Raw genomic sequence first — 19398 nt, 5'->3', positions numbered from 1 at the left:
AGCACGGACCTACAAGCATATTGTCCAATCAGGTCGCTTGAATTGAGTTGCGTGTGATTGATGCGACGACGCGTCACACGTATTGGTTCCACTGAGAACTCATCAGCTGTTTGGAGAAGTGTGCCTGATCTGAAGGTACGTATGAAGGATTTTCTTTGCAATTCTTTCAGAAACATCGTTGTTACGTTGTACGTTGTATTATTCTCAATGGTTTTATAAAGAAGTTTACTCTTGCAAATGTATTACTTTTAGTTTTCATTCAAGACGTTTAACTGTTTCTCTTCTATATTTTGGAACTTAGCTGTAGAAACTAGAGATGCACCGATTGATCGGCTGGTGACCGGAATTGGCCGATTTTCACGTGATCGGCCATGACCGGCGACCGGCCGGTCAGTCTGACATATGCCGATTTTATGCCGGTCAAATGCACTCGGGCGCCGCCGCCGCCGCATGATTAACCTTTTGAGCGGTACGGTCTCATATATGGGATTTTTATTTCTGTGGCCCTGAGAGTACGGTGCCACATTTAGAATGTTCAGTGACGTCGCATAACTGCCAGATTCAAACTGTGCTTTCGCGTGTTGGCTGGCGCTGAGCCAGATTCGGACGCGTTCAGCGCTGTCATATATCACAACTAAGCAGTGTTTACTCTATTCTTCTCAGTTCACCGGCCACTTTCTTGCATTTATTTCGGGAGAAACTGATGAATTCACGTGCTGTAAATCCGACTGACAGGACAACATTGCGGCGCCCATCTCATGTTATAGATCAAGATTATTTATAAAGGTTTTTAATCGACCAACCACACTCACTTACACGTATTTGAGAATAGGAATATCAGATAGGCTAGTTGATGACATGGTAAGCAAGTTTGTGAATATTTTGAATAAAAAAGGAAAAGCGAAATAAAAGCGACACATCTGTCATACAGTATTATTGTGGCTGCGGTGTATCGCCTGACGCGTCGCCATGGAAACATTAAAGGGAACGTTCGCCTTGAAAAAACTCACTCAGGGAGTGTGGGGTGGGGGTGTCAGTTAAAATATTTTAAACTTATGCGTGAAAGGGTTAAAGAAAAGATTGAAAATAAATATTTGTGTGTGCTGTAAAGTGGTTAGAAAGAAATTTAATCGGAATCGGCTAAAATCGGTATCGGCAGGTCAAACTCAATGAAAAATCGGAAATCGGAATCGGCCTAGAAAATTGTAATCGGTGCATCTCTAGTAGAAACAGTGATTTCTGGCATAATAATAATAATCTTTCATACTGTACACATTATAATGTGTGATGCATAAATGTAATTTTAGAATTCAAAGCCATTTATTTTATTTATTAGTGTTTTTTAGTATTTTTTTTTAGACAAAATACTATTTAAATTTTTATACTGGCGCTTTATTGGTTATCGGCCATAACCATGAACATAATTTCACACAATATTTGTCATGATCTAAAGGCTGACACTTTTTCCTGTTTGTTTGTTATTTACTGTCATTGAGAAGATTGACACTGATTTAATGATTCATTTGCTCTGGTACACAGGTACAGGTAATAATCATAATAGTAAAAAATATTTTTTCCCTTAATAACTGCAATACCTGTCAGTGAAACTCTGTATAAAGGTATTTTAACATTATTTGGCATCTGTTTGGGAAGTGTAACATGTTTTATAGTTATTTTACAGTTGCAACTTACAAGCAGGTTAAAATGACACAATATTGATATTTATTATTGTTTATGTTTGCCGGCAGAATGGGTAGGAGTTACTTTGTTGATGAAGCTGTGGAAAAATATCTTGGTGGTCTTCTGGCAGCAGATCCTGTATCATGTGTGACTGGACTCCTGGCTGGTCAGGTGAGGAAGCTAAACTAACCTATATTTAATCGTGTCAGTTCACAGACCAATTTATCCTAACATTTTCTTTTTACAGTCCTCTCCTCAAAGAGATTTTGTGGTGCTGGCCGTGCAGACTCCTCAGAGGGAGAGTGAGGGGCAGCTGAAGTCTTCTAGAGGAAGCGGCCCACTGGATGACATTGATGTGGAGTGGGTCACAGAACATGCCAGGCAGGTGGGTAGCCTGATGTCTTGCCACTCACACACAATGGCTTTGAAATGTTTTTACAGTCTAGTTGTACAGATGAGGATTTTGTCTTTCTCCATTCTAGGTGTCCCGCATGTTACCAGGAGGTCTTTGTATTCTTGGCTTGTTTTTAGTGACCCCACCTGAACTCTCCAAAGATGCCCAAAACACGTTAAAAAGGGTACTGTTTTTTTTAAATACATTTTATTTAATTTAATAATTATTAATTTTATTTTAGGTTAATTTAAAAATACATTTTAATTAAATTATACTAATAATAAAAAATTGACTGGACCACATTTTAGCTTTTATTAAAGATGATTTTGTTGGCCATCATAACTTCATCATTTTATTTTTGTGCTGATCTCTTTTTGTAGCTTATATTTGCCATGGATAAATGCATAAGTAAGGGAAGACTCTGGGAACTGACAGAGGAGGATGTGACCGATCGAGTCACCCTGCACATCTGCTCCAAAACAAAGAAGTATCCTGCACACTACATCCCTACATAATTTCCTCTGTGATCTACAAGCATCACCCACTATGAATAACCTTAAAAGTTTGCATGATCCTTGACTTAAAATGTACAGAACTGTCTGCAAAACGCTTGATGTAAAAGATCCAAAGGTGAGAGACGTTTTGGGTACTACAGTAGTATCGTCAATACGGTAGTACTGTAAGTTATGTTGTATTTGCAGCAGGTACACTATTTAAGACTATTTGCATCTATGCAAGAACATTACAAGACAGTCTTTTTGAGTGCTGCTACGTTTCTGCTGTGAACATAACAGTACATTACAATAGTGAGTAGAAAAAATATAATAATGTAACTTTACTTAATAGAAACTCATTTTACATTTATTAATTTTTTTACTGAATAAATTGAGTGTTTATAAAAGATAGATGCCTTTATAAATTTTAGGGGTCCTCACACGACGATGTTTATATTGGGGGTCCGTGGCATCTAAAAGATTGGACTCCCCTGAGATGGTTCAGTTCAAACACACTGATCCCAGTTCATTTTACAATTAGAAATTGCACGTCATTGCGAGAAAGAAACTGACAAGATCTCAAAAATCAGCAGCTTAAACATTATTCATTATTCAATTATTCTCGCAGGTTATCCTTTGCTCATTTGACAGATTCTGGAACAGATGTAGTGGTTCGTTTCAAGAACATTTCTAAATCTTTGCAATGTCGAATGCAATTCCATTCATCAGCATAGCAGTATTTGCACACTGTTCTTATCAGTCATATCAATCTTTATAATGTGATGCATTATAAATACATTTTATGTCTTAATATACATACTACCCTCCAGTCAGAGGTGGAAATATCAAAATATGGGGGCAAAAATGCCCATGTATGAGTTGTTCTTTTATATTTATAACATGACAGGTCAGTAATATGACACGAGCAAGAGCGCTGTTTTTCCGATTATCAACACGATTGCAAATGTGATTGATTTTATACAACAGTTCAATAAAAACAAAAAGTTATTATGAAATGACAGTTTAGACACAGCTATGTCAATATTTATGGTTTTGCTCTATTTCACTACCAAAAATAGTTCTAAACAAAGTTTTGGTTTGAATCCGTGTTTTTGAACAAATCGGCCGAATCAATGATTCACTAACCCTACTGAAACTGCACAATACCCTAGTAACAGATCTGAGGTCCACTTGGAAAAGCCTAGAGGTGATACAAACCAATACAATAGTGAAATTTCATGAGACGCTTAAATAAAGTGAGAGAATTAATCCCTAAAGCAAGGGTTTTTAAAGGATTAGTTCACCTCAAAATGATTTGATATGATTTGTAGCTGGTATATTATCGTGAGATATGTGTATGGTATCGTGACAACCCTATACTGATTTCTAGAGTTCATCCAAGCCAGCAGACTGGAAGTATCAGACATGTGTCTCGTCATCCTGGCCCATGCTGACCTGCTCTGTTGAGGTGGATTTGCAGATCCCTTTGACAGGATCTTCCTCTGATAACACAGACAAGTGCATGAAGGTGAGACAGAAGTCAGATGGGGTATATGCAGACAAGACAGTGTTTTATTTGTGAAGGATTTTGTGTAGAATTTTGATTTTAATACAGTGTATACAGGTTGTGAATGTATCTTTCTTTGCCCCCCATGTCTAGGATTGTCTTAAGAGGTGGGCTAAACAGATTGAGGCTGGTAACTGTCTCATAAGTGGCAGACAGGCATTAGATGACTCTGAACTCATCTCAGGACAGGTAAAAACATAATTCTGTCATTTCTCTGTCATATTTTTTTTTATTTGAGATGAAGTAGATATTTTTTTCTTTCAGAAAAAGAACCTAAAGACAACCCATCGTCAGACTTTCCCTGCTCGGATCCTTGTCTCAGATGTGAGCTCATAATCTTATCTCATAATAACGAACATTATCAATGAGATGTATTTGTGTGTAGTCAAAGGTATAATGAGAATATTGATGTGACAGGAGCAGCCAGAGCTGGATGAGCGGTCCAGTGCTCTAGTTCAGCTGTGCAGTGGCTCCATGAGGGTTCGAGGGGTGGTTCACTGCAGGGCCTACATCCACAACAACAAACCCAAAGCCAGACATGCAGTACAGGTCATTAAAGCCTATTCTCAATGCTTTATGCTTAGGGATAAGTCATATTTTGGTACTATATCAGTTATAAGACGATAAATATCGATATTTAGATATTTAATTGTTAATGCTTAATTCCCCTCATTTTACATTTAAATTACCTTGGCGTGATCTGCAGTAACAACATCTTATGAACACTAATAATTAAATAACGGTTAAATATAATCTTAAGCAAGTCTCAATGTACATTTTTCAGATTATATATTTAAGGTTGTGATGCCTGAATTAGCATTTAAAACACTTTCTGTTATTTCTTATTGGTTTATTATTCATTTATTTAGACAAAATAAGCCATAACATGAACATTATTTCACACAATATTTTCATGATCAAAAACCTGCCTAAATACACTTTTGTATTTGTATCTGTTAATATCTTAATTTCTCCTTTGCACTGGTAGGCCATTAAGAGAGACATCATAAACACGGTTTCCTCCAGAGTGGAGATGTTTCTGGAAGATCTTTTAATAAGTGAAGGGAGTCGCAAAGGTAAAGTGGTCCATCATGTCATACATATTGACGTTGAAAGGAAAGTCAACACAAAAATGAACATTCAGTCATCATTTACTCATCCCCATGGCGTTCCAACCCTGTATGACTTTCTTTCTTCTGTGGAACATAAAAGAAGATATTTTTAAGAATTTTGGGAACAAAACATTTAGAGTAAATCTCATTTTTAAGATGAATTATACATTGAGGTTCCTCAAACATTTGCAAACATCAAACTGAGCACTAGATGGCAGTAGGGTACCACCCTTTGTCTTCAGTAAGTTTTGAACTTAGTACAGACATAAATGTATTCCTAATTCAATACATGAGTTCCCATATTGTTTCTCTAGGTCTGTGCACTGGGCAGCAGGCTCTTCCTCGGCGTGTGTTTGCCCCAATGCCCTTCTCCGGCCTGTCTGTGTGTGACTACATGTTCCCAGATGAAAGTACAGCTGATGTGGCCGATCGTCTTAAAGAGATGCTGGACTGGGAAACACCAGAAGAGGACATAGATATTAGTCTGGAGAGAAATCAGTGTATGTTTCCCATATTTCAATATGAGATTTTAGAGCAGGGGTTCTCAATTTTTGACCTCAAGGTCCCCTTTCTTGCAGAGTTTAGCTCTAATCTTGATCAAACTCACCTGCCTTTTAACTTTTTAGTATTTCCGAAGACATTGGCTGTGTCCGAAAACGCCCCTATACCTTTAATAGAGCACAATTTGAGGGGACAGCCATTTGTAGTGGGGTCCGAAATCTTTGCACTCCTTGTCTATTGCACTCATTCAATCCCACAATGCACCACAACAATGAGCGTAATGCACCGTGAAAGTCGCACGATGGCACTCACAGCTGAATCATCCATCAATCCATTTTCCAAACCACTGGTCGAATGTGGCTACAGCGTAATATCACACAGGCATAAATTCATTTTTAATTGATTATTAAATTGTTTAATTAAGGTTTGTACATAGTTTCCATGACAGAGTTCAAGATCTATCTTTTTCTTCTTACTACTGGAGCTGCCAGTGTTCTATAAGTTTCAAACGATTAAACAGCAGGCACAAACTATGAAAAAACGACAGCCCTTCCGACACAGTGTCCGAATTCACTCACTTGTTTTCATTCACTCCCTCAAGTGAACTATATCAGTTGACTAACATAGGGAATAGTGAATGAGGGTATAGTGGGTGATTTGAGTCCTTGATTAGCTTGTTCAGATGTGTTTGATTAGGGTTGGAGCAAAACTCTGCAGGAAAGTGGACCTCGAAGGCCAGAGTTAAAGGATTAGTTCACCTCAAAATGAAAATTTCCTGATAATTTACTCACCCCAATGCCATCCAAGATGTTCATGTCTTTCTTTCTTCAGTGGAAAAGAAATTAAGTTTTTTGAGGAAAACATTTCAGGATTTTTCTCCACACAATGGACTTCAACGGTAAGCAAATTGTTGAAGTCCAAATCAATGCAGTTTCAAAGGGCTCTGCACGATCCCAGCTGAGGAAATAGGGTCTTATCTAGCGAAACGATCGGTCATTTTCTAAATAAAATAAAAATGTATACACTTTTTAACCACAATTGTTTGTCTTGTGCTGGTCTGCGATGTGGCAGGCATTACGTAATCACATTGGAAAGGTCACGCTGGACGTAGGGGGGAAGTACCGACCCCATTGTTTACAAAGCAAACATGCGAAGACTAATACAAAAGCCCTTTAACAAAAAAGGTAAAGCAATGATGTCGGACGATTTTGAAGTTGGAGGAGAAAATGAGATGGAGTTTTTCGCCCTGCCCTATCTTTTTGAACCGGAGTACACAGAGACCGCTACGTCCAGCGTGACCTTTCCAACGTGATACCTGGCGCGTCGCAGACCAGCACAAGATGAACAATTGTGGTTAAAAAGTATAGACATTTTTATTTTATTTAGAAAATGACCGATCGTTTCGCTAGATAAGACCCTATTCCTCAGCTGGGATCGTGCAGAGCCCTTTGAAACTGCATTGATTTTGGACTTCAACAATTTGGTTACCGTTGAAGTCCATTGTGTGGAGAAAAATCCTGAAATGTTTTCCTCAAAAAACTTAATTTCTTTTCCACTGAAGAAAGAAAGACATGAACATCTTAGATGGCATTGGGGTGTGTAAATTATCAGGAAATTTTCATTTTGAGGTGAACTAATCCTTTAAGAACCCTTGCTTTAGGGATTAATTAATTCTCTCACTTTATTTGAGTGTCTCATGAATCTTCACTATTGTATTGGTTTGTATCACCTCTAGGCTTTTCTAAGTGGACCTCAGATCTGTTACTAGGGTATTGCGCAATGTAGAGCAAGTCCTTGCAAAGTCTTTGGGATTCAGGGATGACTGAACACATTATAGGGACGTTATGGTTAAATGGTCAAGAATGTGTATAGGTGTGTGATTTACAGAATGCTAAGTGATAAACCTTTTCAAAAGGAGCACATACAGACACACCCTGCCTTGTTCCCCTCTAAAATAATAGCCAGCTACACCTTTGCATCTTGTTCAAACCAGTTTAAGCCCACAAATGTGTTTTTCATGTATGGTTAAAAGGAAAAACATAAGTGTTTAACCGGAGGCTATAGAATGTCTGATCCCTTGTAATAACGGGCCCTTCGGGAATTTTGGATTATCATCTTTATGACAACACAACTCAGCCTTCTCCCTGTAAAGAGGAGATTAATTTACTCTCTTGTTTTTTTTTTCCCCTTCTGATTGCATTTCTCTCTCTTCGGTCCTACAAGCCTACAATACCTAGATTTTTTTTTTCATGTTTGTGCTTGTTTTTTTTCCCCAGTATTCTCGCCTGAATTGGAGATGACTGACAGCCACAGTGATGATTCCAGTAAACGTGTCGTCTCAGAAGTTCAAGTTGAAAATCCCCACATTCACAAAGCCCCTCAATACTATGCTGGTAAGTGCCTAATATTATTCATAATTATTAGTATAAATATTAAATCACTCTCTATTTCTTCTTATTAATACAATAAATCATTCTCTTTGTAGCATGGTATTAAATGGGGCTCGACAATATTGTTAATGATAATGATACATTATCTAATGATACAGTGTGAGTGACTCCATGTTCTTGTTAGTTGGGCAGATGTGACCGTATTTTCTTTTTGTGATTCCTATTATTCTTGGAAACATTCTCAATATATACAAGCATGTGTGTGTATTGATATATACAAAATAATTATACACAGTACACACACATATATTATGTAAACACAAACTTTTATTTTGGATGCGATTAATCGCGATTAATCTTTTGACAGCCCTAATTCTCATATTCCTGTTGGCTCATTTCCACCCACCTGATCTCTCTCTCTCTCTCTCTCTCTCTCTCTCTCTCTCTCTCTCTCTCTCTCTCTCTCTCTCTCTCTCTCTCTCTCTCTCTCTCTCTCTCTCTCTCTCTCTCTCAAACACACAGGTGCGGCAGTAGCAGCAATCATTGCTCTCCTTGCCACAGCCACATCTCTACTGTATTTTAGTGAGTGACAATGGAAATAGTAAAGAAGTCTGTATGAATGTTCAAGTGAGTGTGTATATTTGTATAATATACTATATAATCTTTCAATATTCTATAAAAGATTTCAAATATAATCCTTAAAATTTTGACTATACGTCTGTTATAGGATTATTATAATGTAAGATACACTATATGGCAAAAGTATGTGGAGACTCCTTTCTAATAAACAGGTTTGGCTATTCGAGTGAAGACATATCTTAATGTTACACTATATTATGACAATCTAGAGAATTCTGTTGCCGAACACACTGTCTGACCTTACTGATGCCCATTGAAGGGTTTATTCTTTTGCCATTGTTCTGAAATTAGACACACAAGCATCAATGAGGTCAGGTCAGGTCTGATATTGGGTGTTGGGCTTTTTTCAGGCCAGTCAAACCATTTCTCTACTAATTGTTGCCACAAAGTTGGAAAAACAGTTATTTTTGTGATGAAGTAGCCTACTGTGATTTGATTTATACTTGAATAACAGAATAGACAAATCCGTTAATTTGAAACTGTTCACATATTTTTTATAGTGTAGCTCAAAATATATATTTTTAAATAAGTTATTGGGTAACAACATACCAGTGGCAGTTAACTTGAGGGCAAATTACACAATCATGTGTTTTGTTTTGTTTTTTTTGTTTTTTTTTTCTTGTGAGGGGGATAAGATTTCTTACAGGTAACATGTTTTCACTTGTGCAACCTTAATAATAGATCAAAAGAAAAGCGTTAACTGTCATTATCCTACATGTCTTTGCAGAATGCTTGTGGTTTTTCTAGTATTACGCCAGTATTTTCCTGTATTGCCATTGTAATGTTTGTCATGTCATTATCAAACCAGTTTCTTCTGGCTTCTGTAACTGCTTTGCATGAAAGGCATACAGGAACTGACGTATTAAATGAATATAATTAAATATAATTGCCGGAAACATTTGTGTGTGTGTGTGTGTGTCTCATGATCAGCCATCTTCAACCTTTACAGACGAAGGACCCCCTGGTTGTGCATACCTTATGATTTTTACATTGCAAATCCATTCAAATAAATCTATTTAAATAATGTGGCACGGACAGTGAAACATTTAGGTGAACTTTAGTTTATATTTAATTTTTGTTTACTTTTTCTTTAAAAAAATAAATAAAAAATTCTTAGTTTAAAGGGATACTCCACTTTAAAATGAAAATTCTGTCATCATATACTCACCCTCACGTTGTTTCAAACCTGTATGAATTTCTTTCTTCTGCTGAACAGAAAGGAAGATATTTAGAAGAATGTCAGTAACCAGACAGTTTCTGGTCTCATTGACTTCCATAGTAGGAAAAAAATATACTAGTCAATGAGACCAGAAACTGTCTGGTTACTGATATTCTTCTAAATATCTTCCTTTCTGTTCAGCAGAAGAAAGAAATTCATACAGGTTTGAAACAACATGAGGGTGAGTATATGATGACAGAATTTTCATTTTAAAGTGGAGTATCCCTTTAAGATCAAACCATAATGGTTGTACCCCCGTTCTAAAGTACCAAAATCATCATGTGTATCCTTAACAGAGTCATTTAGTTTTCACAATGATATGCTGACCTACACCCACATTCACTTGCACCTCCAAACAAGCACTTGCATATGAATACTCTCTCAAACACTCAGTAATCCTGTGATTGTGTGATCTTTGAGTTAGCTGGGTACATGTCAGGACATGTTTTACCTGAAGTTTTAGTTGTGTAGTCATGAAGACACAAAAGACAGAGGAGGGTTCTTGGCGCCTCTGTGTTCATTGAAGTAAAACACCCGATTCATTTAGTGTAGTGTGACAACATGAAATCACACTTTTTCTGAAATAATTTATTCTTTAAGCAGATAGCGGGTCGATACAAAATAGATGACAAGTACACAGTGTCATTGTGTGGCAATTTGACTTTCACACCAAATTGCTCCGTGTGACAAGCCTTATTAATAAAAAATAAAAAAATGGATTTGCAAATCAGAGTTCCCACAGTCATGGAAAACCAGGACATTTCAGGAGAGTTTCATTTCTGTGATGAATATACACTTCCGCTCAAAAAGTTTGAGTTCAGTTAGATTTTTTCTTATGTTTTTAAAAAGATTATTCCTGTGATGATAAAGCTCGTGATGATAAAGATCATTACTCCAGTCTTCAGTGTCACATGATCCTTTAGAAATCTTTTTAATATGCTATTTTGGATCTCAAGAAATATTAAAATAATATTAAACATCGGGAGCGATGACATTGATCATTTCAATGTTTAAAACGGTTGTGCTACTTAGTATTTTTGTGGAAACAAAATTTTTTCAGGATTCTTTGATGAATTAAACCTTTAAAAGAACAGCATTTATTTGAAATAGGAATTTTTGTAACATTTATGATATCTTTACTGTCACTTTTGATCGATTTAATGCATCCTTGATGAATAAAAGTATTCATTTCTTTCAAAGAAAATCTTACTGACCCCTAACTTTTGAATGGTAGTGTATATACTGTATGTCACAGTTAATTACATTCAATATAAAATATTCCATCAGCTTCTTCACGAACCATAATAACGTGCAATTTGTGAGTATGTGTTTTTTCCCTCTGAAAATGATATTTGTGGGGCATTTTTGCCTTTGAGACAAATAGTCTGAGGAGAAACGGGATCAGGAAAGGACCTCAGTTTGGGACTCAAACTTGTCTTATGGCGCTTTTCCATTACCAGTACCAGCTCAACTCGACTCGACTCGCTTTTCGCTCCGTTTTCCATTGCAGGTAGTACCTCCACAATAGTACCTGGTCGTCATAGCGACGCCGCAGGAAACTGCCGTGACTTAATCTTCTACGCGAGACACACCCGCTACCCACACACACAGGACAATGGAGAAAATCGAGTGTATGCTGTTTTTGGTTTTGTTTTTGCTGTTTTTTATTAGGAATACTCCGTGACGATTCTCTCTGGCCAATCAGCAGTCTGCCGTGTTTTCACGTCACATTTTAGTATCGCCTCAGCTCGCTTAGAACCTCGCCGGAGGTGGTACGAAAAAAAGTACCTGGAAGCAGGTACAGGTACAACTTTTACACAGTGGAAAACCAAACAGAGTCGAGTCGAGGCGAGCTGGTACTGTGTAGTGGAAAAGCGCCATTATATGGCTCTGACAAATCAATCAGTTGTTTCACTTTCTTCTACTTTTCAGTAATCAAAAGCTACTGGAAAGGTCAAAAAGTCATGGAAACACATTGGAAATGAAACGAGCATGACCGAATGCCTTTGATAACCCTATGAAGAATGTAACTGCTGTAGGCCCTAAATGACGTGTTAGTAAATGCCTTTAGGTGTGCGTGTTTTTGGGAGTCATGGCCCAGTAGTCACATACTCGATCTATCTCAGAAACAAGTCTGACTGGTTGACTAATGTAATTCACTTCCACCCTTTAAATTTCCATTAGTCAACATCAGTGTTCTCTTCCTCATCGGGGCAGGCTGCAATCTCTTTCTCTGGCAACAGACCGTACTCATTTAGGAAGTTCTCCACATCCGTGGCAAAGAACTCCTCATTCAAGTGCTTTGTGAAGCTCAAGAAGTTGCCCAGCAGCTCTCCAGCCTTGTACACCAGCAGGGCGGGCAGAACGTCGTCTGAAAAACGCTCGCCCGCCCCGGTGGCAGAGGCTCGGATTCGGCAGAATTTGACCGTGGAATATTCTGCCGCCAGGCAGGTCAAGCAGTTGTTGAGTGCGTCACAACCTCCGATCCCGTCATCATAGATGTGCACCACCACTACTGTCAGGCGGTGCTCTTTCTCGATGACATCCAGGAAGGCCTCGCCGCTATCCAACTCAAACACGGCATCAAACTTAGGCCCGAAACTCAGCCGCCCGTGCATCTCCTGCATGCACTGCTTGCGATACTTACGCAGACACGTTTCGTCCTCTTCTTGGATCATCTCGTATTCCTGGACGCTCATCTGCGTGTGGTCAGACAAAGCAACGTGTTAATAAACATTACAAAACGCTCACACTGCCAGTCAATAATCTGAACACGCTTGACTGAATTGTGTCAGAAAAGATTGTGATGATCTTAAAAACCATTTAATTTAAAGGAACTGTATGTAAGATTGTGGCCAAAACTGGTACTGCAATCACTTTCAAATTACTGTAGAGCAGTGTATCCCCTCCCCCTCCCCCCTGACTTGAGGTTGCCAGATAGGCTGCAGGATCCAGCAGGAACGTAGGCTGACACGTTTGTAGCTGCAGCTGTGGTAACTACAGCAGAGCTGGCAACCCAGATGCTGAAACACTACTGACTTCGTGATTGGTAGATAGGTGGAGGGTGGGGCATCAGGCCAAAACACAACATGACAACATCAACATCAGTTGAGGGCTGCAACTATCACTTTTAAATGACAATATCCTGGCCGGACTACTGTTGTCAGTTATATAAGTATTTGAAATGAACACAATTTCTTAATGTCTAGTGACATATCAGGGCCATTTTATGATTAATTGAAATACATTTCTTACATACAGCTCCTTTAAACTGTAAGTTAAAAAAAAATTATTTATAAATAATTTAGCCTATGTATGATTTTTTTTTTTTTTACAAAACGAACCTTTTTTTTTTATTAATGAATTACTTAAACTGAAAATTTAAGGAAAAAAAGAAATAAATATGTCTATTTAGCATAAGGATCCATTTAAATTGTAAAAAAAAAAAAAAAATCTATTTCTCATAAATACTGTTCTTTTGAACTTTCTATTGATCAAATAATCCTGATATATATATATATTTTTTATCACAGTTTCCACCCAAAAAAATAAGCATAAGCTGTTTTCATGATTGATAATAGTAAGAAATGTTTATTGAGCAGCATATTAGAATGATTTCTGAAGAATCATGTGACACTGAAGACTGGAGTAATGATGCTGAAAATACAGCTTTACCATCACAGGAATAAATTACATTTTAAAATATATTAAAATAGAAAACAATAATTTTAAGTTGTATTAATATTTAACGATATTACTGTACTTTTTGTGTATTTTTTTATCAAATAAATGGAGCTGTGGTGAGCATACAAGTCTTCTTTAAAAAATATTTAAAAATCTCACCGACTCCAAATTCAGTGTAGCATCCAATACAATTTATAAAGCACTATGACTCCCTCATGAAGATTTATTTAAAGGCACACTATGCAGTTTCTGTTTTTCTCAAACAGCGACCCCTAGAGTTGGTAAATACCACTCACGCAGAGCCGTCTCTTCACTCTTCCAACCGCGCTTTCTTCATTTTCTTCGTCGACTCTGCCATGATTCACGTCTGAAATGTGTGCTAGTGTCTTCCATAGAGGCTGCTTCATATGTTGTTGATGTATGTGACGTCGTGCCGTAAAGCGAGTCGTGATTCTCGCGAGATTTGTCGGGGCGCCACCTCTCAAACTTGCATTGCTGATTGCATTGCATCCCCCCCCCCCCCCCCCCCCCGCTTTGCTATCGGGATGATTCGCCCTACCATCGAAATGATTTAGAAGCTGTTATATTAAGGTACAAATTTTGCATAGTGTGCCTTTAACATTTTTTTATCACTGCATGATTTCATGTTATTTTACAATTTTTTATCAAATGTGAAAAGTATTAATCCTATAGAATGAGTAGCTATGAGTAGCCATGTGTACTTGGATTCTTGGAATTAAAATGATTTCCTCATTTTGTTGTGTAGATATAAGTTGGGTATTTTTCACAATACCTTGCGGCCTGTCTTTTCCCGGGTGTCGTCATTTTTGGATTTGGGGTTGGACATCTGTCTGAGGAGCTCTCTCTTGTTGGGAGGGATGCTTTCATGGTCCTGACTCTCAAGTTTGAATTTCCTCCAGTCATGGATCACACCTTTGGGCCCTGAGTTGCAATGGATTGATGGATGAATCTAGTTTAAATCAGTTTCCAGGTTTATAGTATAATTTAGCCTCTATATTACAGATAATCTTAGGCGTATCACAGCATAATGATGAAAATCTCCAGTATTATCTCATCATTACTGTATAATCAATAGATTTTTTATTTTTTTTTACCTGTTTGTGTTGCTGGTAGTTCCTCAATCTCAGGTGAACCTGACATGATGATTCTTCTATGGAGACCTGATGATAGATATTACAGATCTTATGCCCATTTTGTGCAACATCCTCTAACAAAATGACTTGAAGTGGTTGACATTTCCTCATTCCTTTTTATATTTCCAAACCATATGAGACGAACAAACAGATGGGAATTTTTATGTTTACCAACGTTTACTGGTGTAGTCATTCTGATGTTATCCCGCATGCAAAGTAGATTTTATTTCTGTTGCATGAGTTCTTGACACTGTCAGGGTCTGTTACAATTATCCAGGTTGAGGTGGAATTAGCAGATTACTCTCTTATAGGTGATGGATTAGATTACAATCAGATTACATTGATGTGAGTAATGAGTAAAGTGCCCACAGTGTTTCTGTTTTCTTACAACGAAAAATACATTCTGAGACTGATTGCATGGCAGTTGTTGCAATGCTTCACACACATACATCTGAGTAAATGTAAAACCGCATGCAATCAAAAAAAAAAAAAAAGTTTGGAGTGCTTCCAATGTGTATGTGAGCAGCTGGCTTAAAGAAATGTGCTGATCAGTTACTACACTGGATGCTGTGAACAAGACGCACTCAGAAACACGTCAGAAGTAATCTTGTTCAATCCGACTAATTGGCTCTATTTAACATATTTACACTTCCATAAACCAATTTCATTACCAAATGTGCTAGTTGCAGTATTCATGCAAGCAAGTCTAAGGCTTATGCATGTTATAAGCTGGTTTGTTATTGCAGTATTATAGACCAGAACATTTAAATCATTGCATTTGAATAAAATATTATTAGAAATATATTGGTCACCAAGTTATTTTTATTTTTTTATTTTATTTAGAAAAGTGTCTTGTCTGAACCAGGCCTTGTATAGTGATTTCAAAAACAGCACAAAAAAAAAAGAAAAAAGATTGAATATATGTATTGTTTGTGCATCCTGTATGTATACAGAACTATCCCACAAGGAAAACTATCCCAAAGAACCATGTTTGCAGTGGTCATTAATCAGAGGAAGAGTTCGAGAAATGTCATTCTTACCTGACCGGTTGCTGTGATTGCCTTTCTTTGCTGTGCTCTGTCTCGGAGAATGTCTCTGTCTGCATGGACATCATGGTTACATCTCGGTAATAATTTGGTGTGGTGTAATAGGATTACAGCAGAGGAATTAAACCAGCATGTCACAGAGAGAGATAAACTAACAAAATACAGGTCCCTCATTATTACAATAAGCTCCTGGCACTTTCCATACACTGTATATCATCCAACTTCTATTTTGTAAGACACACTCTGCAGTGTTGCATGTATTTACCTGTGAAGTTTAAGCACTTTGAACCTCATATATTGTTGGATCTGTTATGGGTAGGCCCTTTAGAGAAGCATTGTGGCTGCAAAGGGAATACCCATAATTCCTTGCACTTGAATAGTTTATTTTTGTGTGTTTGATCAAAACATGGGGAACTGTGAGGGTGTGTAGATTTATTCGTCCTTTAGAATGAAAGGATAAAACATCTATTAAGTGTTTTTGATTGTTTTAATTTCAAATGTTTTATTTTAAGTAATTATAGCATGATTAGTGTCCTTTTGATTTGTTTAATTTTTGAACGTATTTACCAACCAAACAGTTTTGAGTTTAGTGGATTTCAAAACCATGTTTCTTAATTACTGTAGTTTATTCAGCCTTATATCTTACTTTCAACAAATATGTAATTTCTGCTCATGAAAAAAAATGTTAGTTTGGGTGAACAACCAGTCTGACTCTAATTGGTTTGCAGCTGTTTGCTTTATTTATTTTTTCAAGTTAACTCATTAATTTTTACAGTGAGGGTCACTTTTATGTCTTACCATATTATTTTAATGAATCATTAAAGGCGTAATGTTACTCATTTTACTCAAAAAGCCCCATTCTACCTCAGAGGTATATTCAACAGAGTACAAATTTTGAAATAAGCATACTCGGTTCAGCCAATTTCAATTCCACAAAGGAATTGCTTCTTCCAGACCTGAAAAGAAATCATGGAATTGTCTATATCTATATCTATAAATGTTTTCCGGAAAAGAAAAGATTTATAAATTAATTTATTTTCTTTATCCAGCAATTATAAACTAATGGGAATGTTGTGGGATTTCTGTTTGTGTGTAATTTAATGTGTTTTTAATGGTAATCTTAATATACCTCACTATTGTATTGCAGTTGCTGGCGACATTACATAATAGCAGGTGTTGCCTTATGACAGTTAAGCGTTATGACATGTATGTTTAGGTGAAAAAGACTTGATGTACAGACTGATTGATATCCCCTCCTGTCTGCACATGACTTTGGAGACGATTCTAACATGTTGTTTCATGTCCTTTTCTCAGGGCTTTGCTTTCTCATCTCATCTTTATTCCACCTTTACATTCCCTCACATTCTGCAATGGGACAAAAAAAAGAAGAGTTCACTATTCAAGAAAACGGAAACACTAGTTAGCAAAGAAATGAGTTTTTCATCCATCGCTAGATGGTGGTAAAATCCACTGAAAAGTTTAGAAAAACTCTTTGCTTGAGATTTATTAAAGAAGCATAGAGACCTCCCCTTTTGTTATATTACTGGATTTATCTGTGCAGGGCAATCTGCCACAAGTTTTTTGCAGTAATGTTTTTTTGGCGCACCCTTTGCTGACATACTTTGTTGAAGGGGAATGGTATAGCATTACACATTGTTTTACTTTTTCTTTTGATCCTTCAATAGGTCTACCATTATTCACTAAACAAATACCTTCATGATCTGTATAGATAACAGCTCTGCACTCGTTATTCCCTCTCCTCCGCAACTTCATGAGGTGCATGCTGGGATCATTTTTAAATGTACTGACATGAATGGTGAACACTTGTTAACTTCTTTTGCTTTTTCGCAGTCAGAAATGTGCTCATCCATACAGTAAAATCCTTTTTTGTAAAGAAATACTATTTATTTTTGTTCACAAAATTAATTGCAAGCATAAGTGTTAGGCCGTTAAAAGGTTTTCAGGATAATGAGAAGGTTAAATTCAGTAAGATATGTCTAAAGTAATAGTGTGTATATGAAAATTAGCCACATTTAATAGCCTTGTGTAATTTATAACCTTGTTTATCATTAAATGATGTAATGTTATAACAAACGTGAACATAAAAACCCTGCTTTGTACCTCAAAACTTATCACCACCATATAATGGAGGTTCTTTGTATTTTACGGTAAAAGCCCTGTTAAAATCATTATCATTTTTCTCTGTAGCTGGTTATGCAGCAATTAGGTGTTTACCCTTTTTTCCGATGTAAATTATTTGTTCAGTGTGTATAAGCTGCTTAAATTGCAGAAAAATCTTCAGATTGATGAGAGCCCTTGTAAGTTTTCTACTTTTACTGGGATGCTGATTAAGTTGATTCAAAGTGACAGTAAAGACGTGTTTATAATGTATACAGAAGATTTTATATTTCAAATTATAAAAAAAAAAAAAAAAAGCCTGAAAAAAATGTATCATGGTTTCCACAAAAATGTTAAGCAGCACCTTTTCCAACATTGGTAATAATAATAAATGTTTTTTGAGCACCAAATCAGCATATTAGAATGATTTCTGAAGGATCATGTGACACTAATGAATGGACTTTTAAATGGCAGTTTATAAGTTCATATTTTCTTGCTCATTCCAACTGACCTTTCTGAAAGTAAACTACCCTCCTCCGCAGCAGTGTGTTTGTGCGTATATAAAGGAGTCAGACAGCCTGTTGTGTAAGAAGTGAAAGTTTTGAGGAAGCATGAATCTCCACTTTTACGACAGACCCAACAGGAAAATTTGCTCTACTTTTTCACCACAGAAGCAAGCACGTTTGTTTCCCGTGATGACCTCATCTGGTTTCCTCATAACCGGCCGCAGAAATGACACTCTAAAGACAACTCAGTCCTGGAAATTCACAATATGCTTTGAATGAGTTCATAACAGAGTGAACCACTCTGACTAAATCTGAGTTCCCAAATTGTTTTCAACTGGATACGATTAAGAAATATGGTAATTGTTTGTTATGAAATTCAGCACACTATCTTCAGACCATATAGTCAAACATTTTTAAAATTATTATTATTAGCATTGTACAGATGCCAAACACACTGTAAATTATAAGTTCAGTTAACTAAAACCAGTTTGGAAACTGATTCCCTTATTTTTGCGATGAAAACAAAAGGGAAAAAGGTAAGCGATCAGCTAGAAGTAGAGTAAAAACGAATAAATATTAAGTATAGTTATTTAAATATTAAGTATAAACATTAGGTTTGTTTAATATGTCAGTTTCACTTAATTTGCTCAAGAATGTTTACTAATGTTACTCATTTAATAGTAAGATATATTAATTTAATTTAATTAACATTATTATATTATGTACTGATAACACCCTAGATATTATTATTCTCAACCTGGGGCCAGTTGCATAAACATAGCTATTATGTTAAGACTGTGTCTTAAGAACTGGTTTGATCAAATAGAAATTAGTTAGGGGTAATCAGTCTTACTGTTCGGTGTCAAATTAGACCAATCTACGTTTTTATGTTAC

The 19398-nt window shown here is 36.6% G+C and overlaps 2 protein-coding genes across 5 annotated transcripts in view; one reads left to right on the top strand and one right to left on the bottom strand.

Moving 5' to 3' along the window:
* pdca (phosducin a) overlaps nucleotides 1-15980 on the bottom strand; it is a 253431-nt gene extending 237451 nt beyond the window's left edge. Inside the window, exons 1-5 of one of the 4 annotated variants that reach the window (XR_014627539.1) lie at nucleotides 15875-15980; nucleotides 14796-14861; nucleotides 14474-14622; nucleotides 11886-12695; nucleotides 10543-11441 (exon numbers count right to left, since the gene is read on the bottom strand). Coding sequence is in view for 2 of the 4 variants with exons in the window: in XM_084410194.1 (XP_084266320.1) it covers nucleotides 12177-12695; nucleotides 14474-14622; nucleotides 14796-14841 (714 nt within the window). In the remaining 2 variants the exon portion in view is untranslated. Of the gene's footprint in view, nucleotides 1-10500; nucleotides 12696-14473; nucleotides 14651-14795; nucleotides 14862-15874 lie in introns of those variants that run through there. The other 3 variants (XR_014627538.1, XM_084410194.1, XM_084410195.1) reach the window with 3 other exon arrangements.
* Nucleotides 76-9670, top strand: odr4 (odr-4 GPCR localization factor homolog). Its single transcript, XM_084410192.1, has 14 exons — nucleotides 76-135; nucleotides 1749-1851; nucleotides 1928-2065; nucleotides 2163-2258; nucleotides 2455-2561; nucleotides 2668-2704; nucleotides 3959-4096; nucleotides 4229-4324; nucleotides 4400-4459; nucleotides 4553-4684; nucleotides 5124-5211; nucleotides 5562-5747; nucleotides 8025-8141; nucleotides 8661-9670. Exons 2-14 carry the CDS (start codon nucleotides 1750-1752, stop codon nucleotides 8726-8728), a joined length of 1365 nt encoding a protein of 454 aa, XP_084266318.1. The 5' UTR covers nucleotides 76-135; nucleotide 1749; the 3' UTR covers nucleotides 8729-9670.
* Nucleotides 15981-19398: the final 3418 nt, after the last annotated feature.

Source organism: Rutilus rutilus (assembly GCF_951802725.1).
Source record: "Rutilus rutilus genome assembly, chromosome: 6".
Taxonomy (NCBI): Eukaryota; Metazoa; Chordata; class Actinopteri; order Cypriniformes; family Leuciscidae; genus Rutilus; species Rutilus rutilus.
This window is presented reverse-complemented; position numbering and strand designations above follow the sequence as displayed.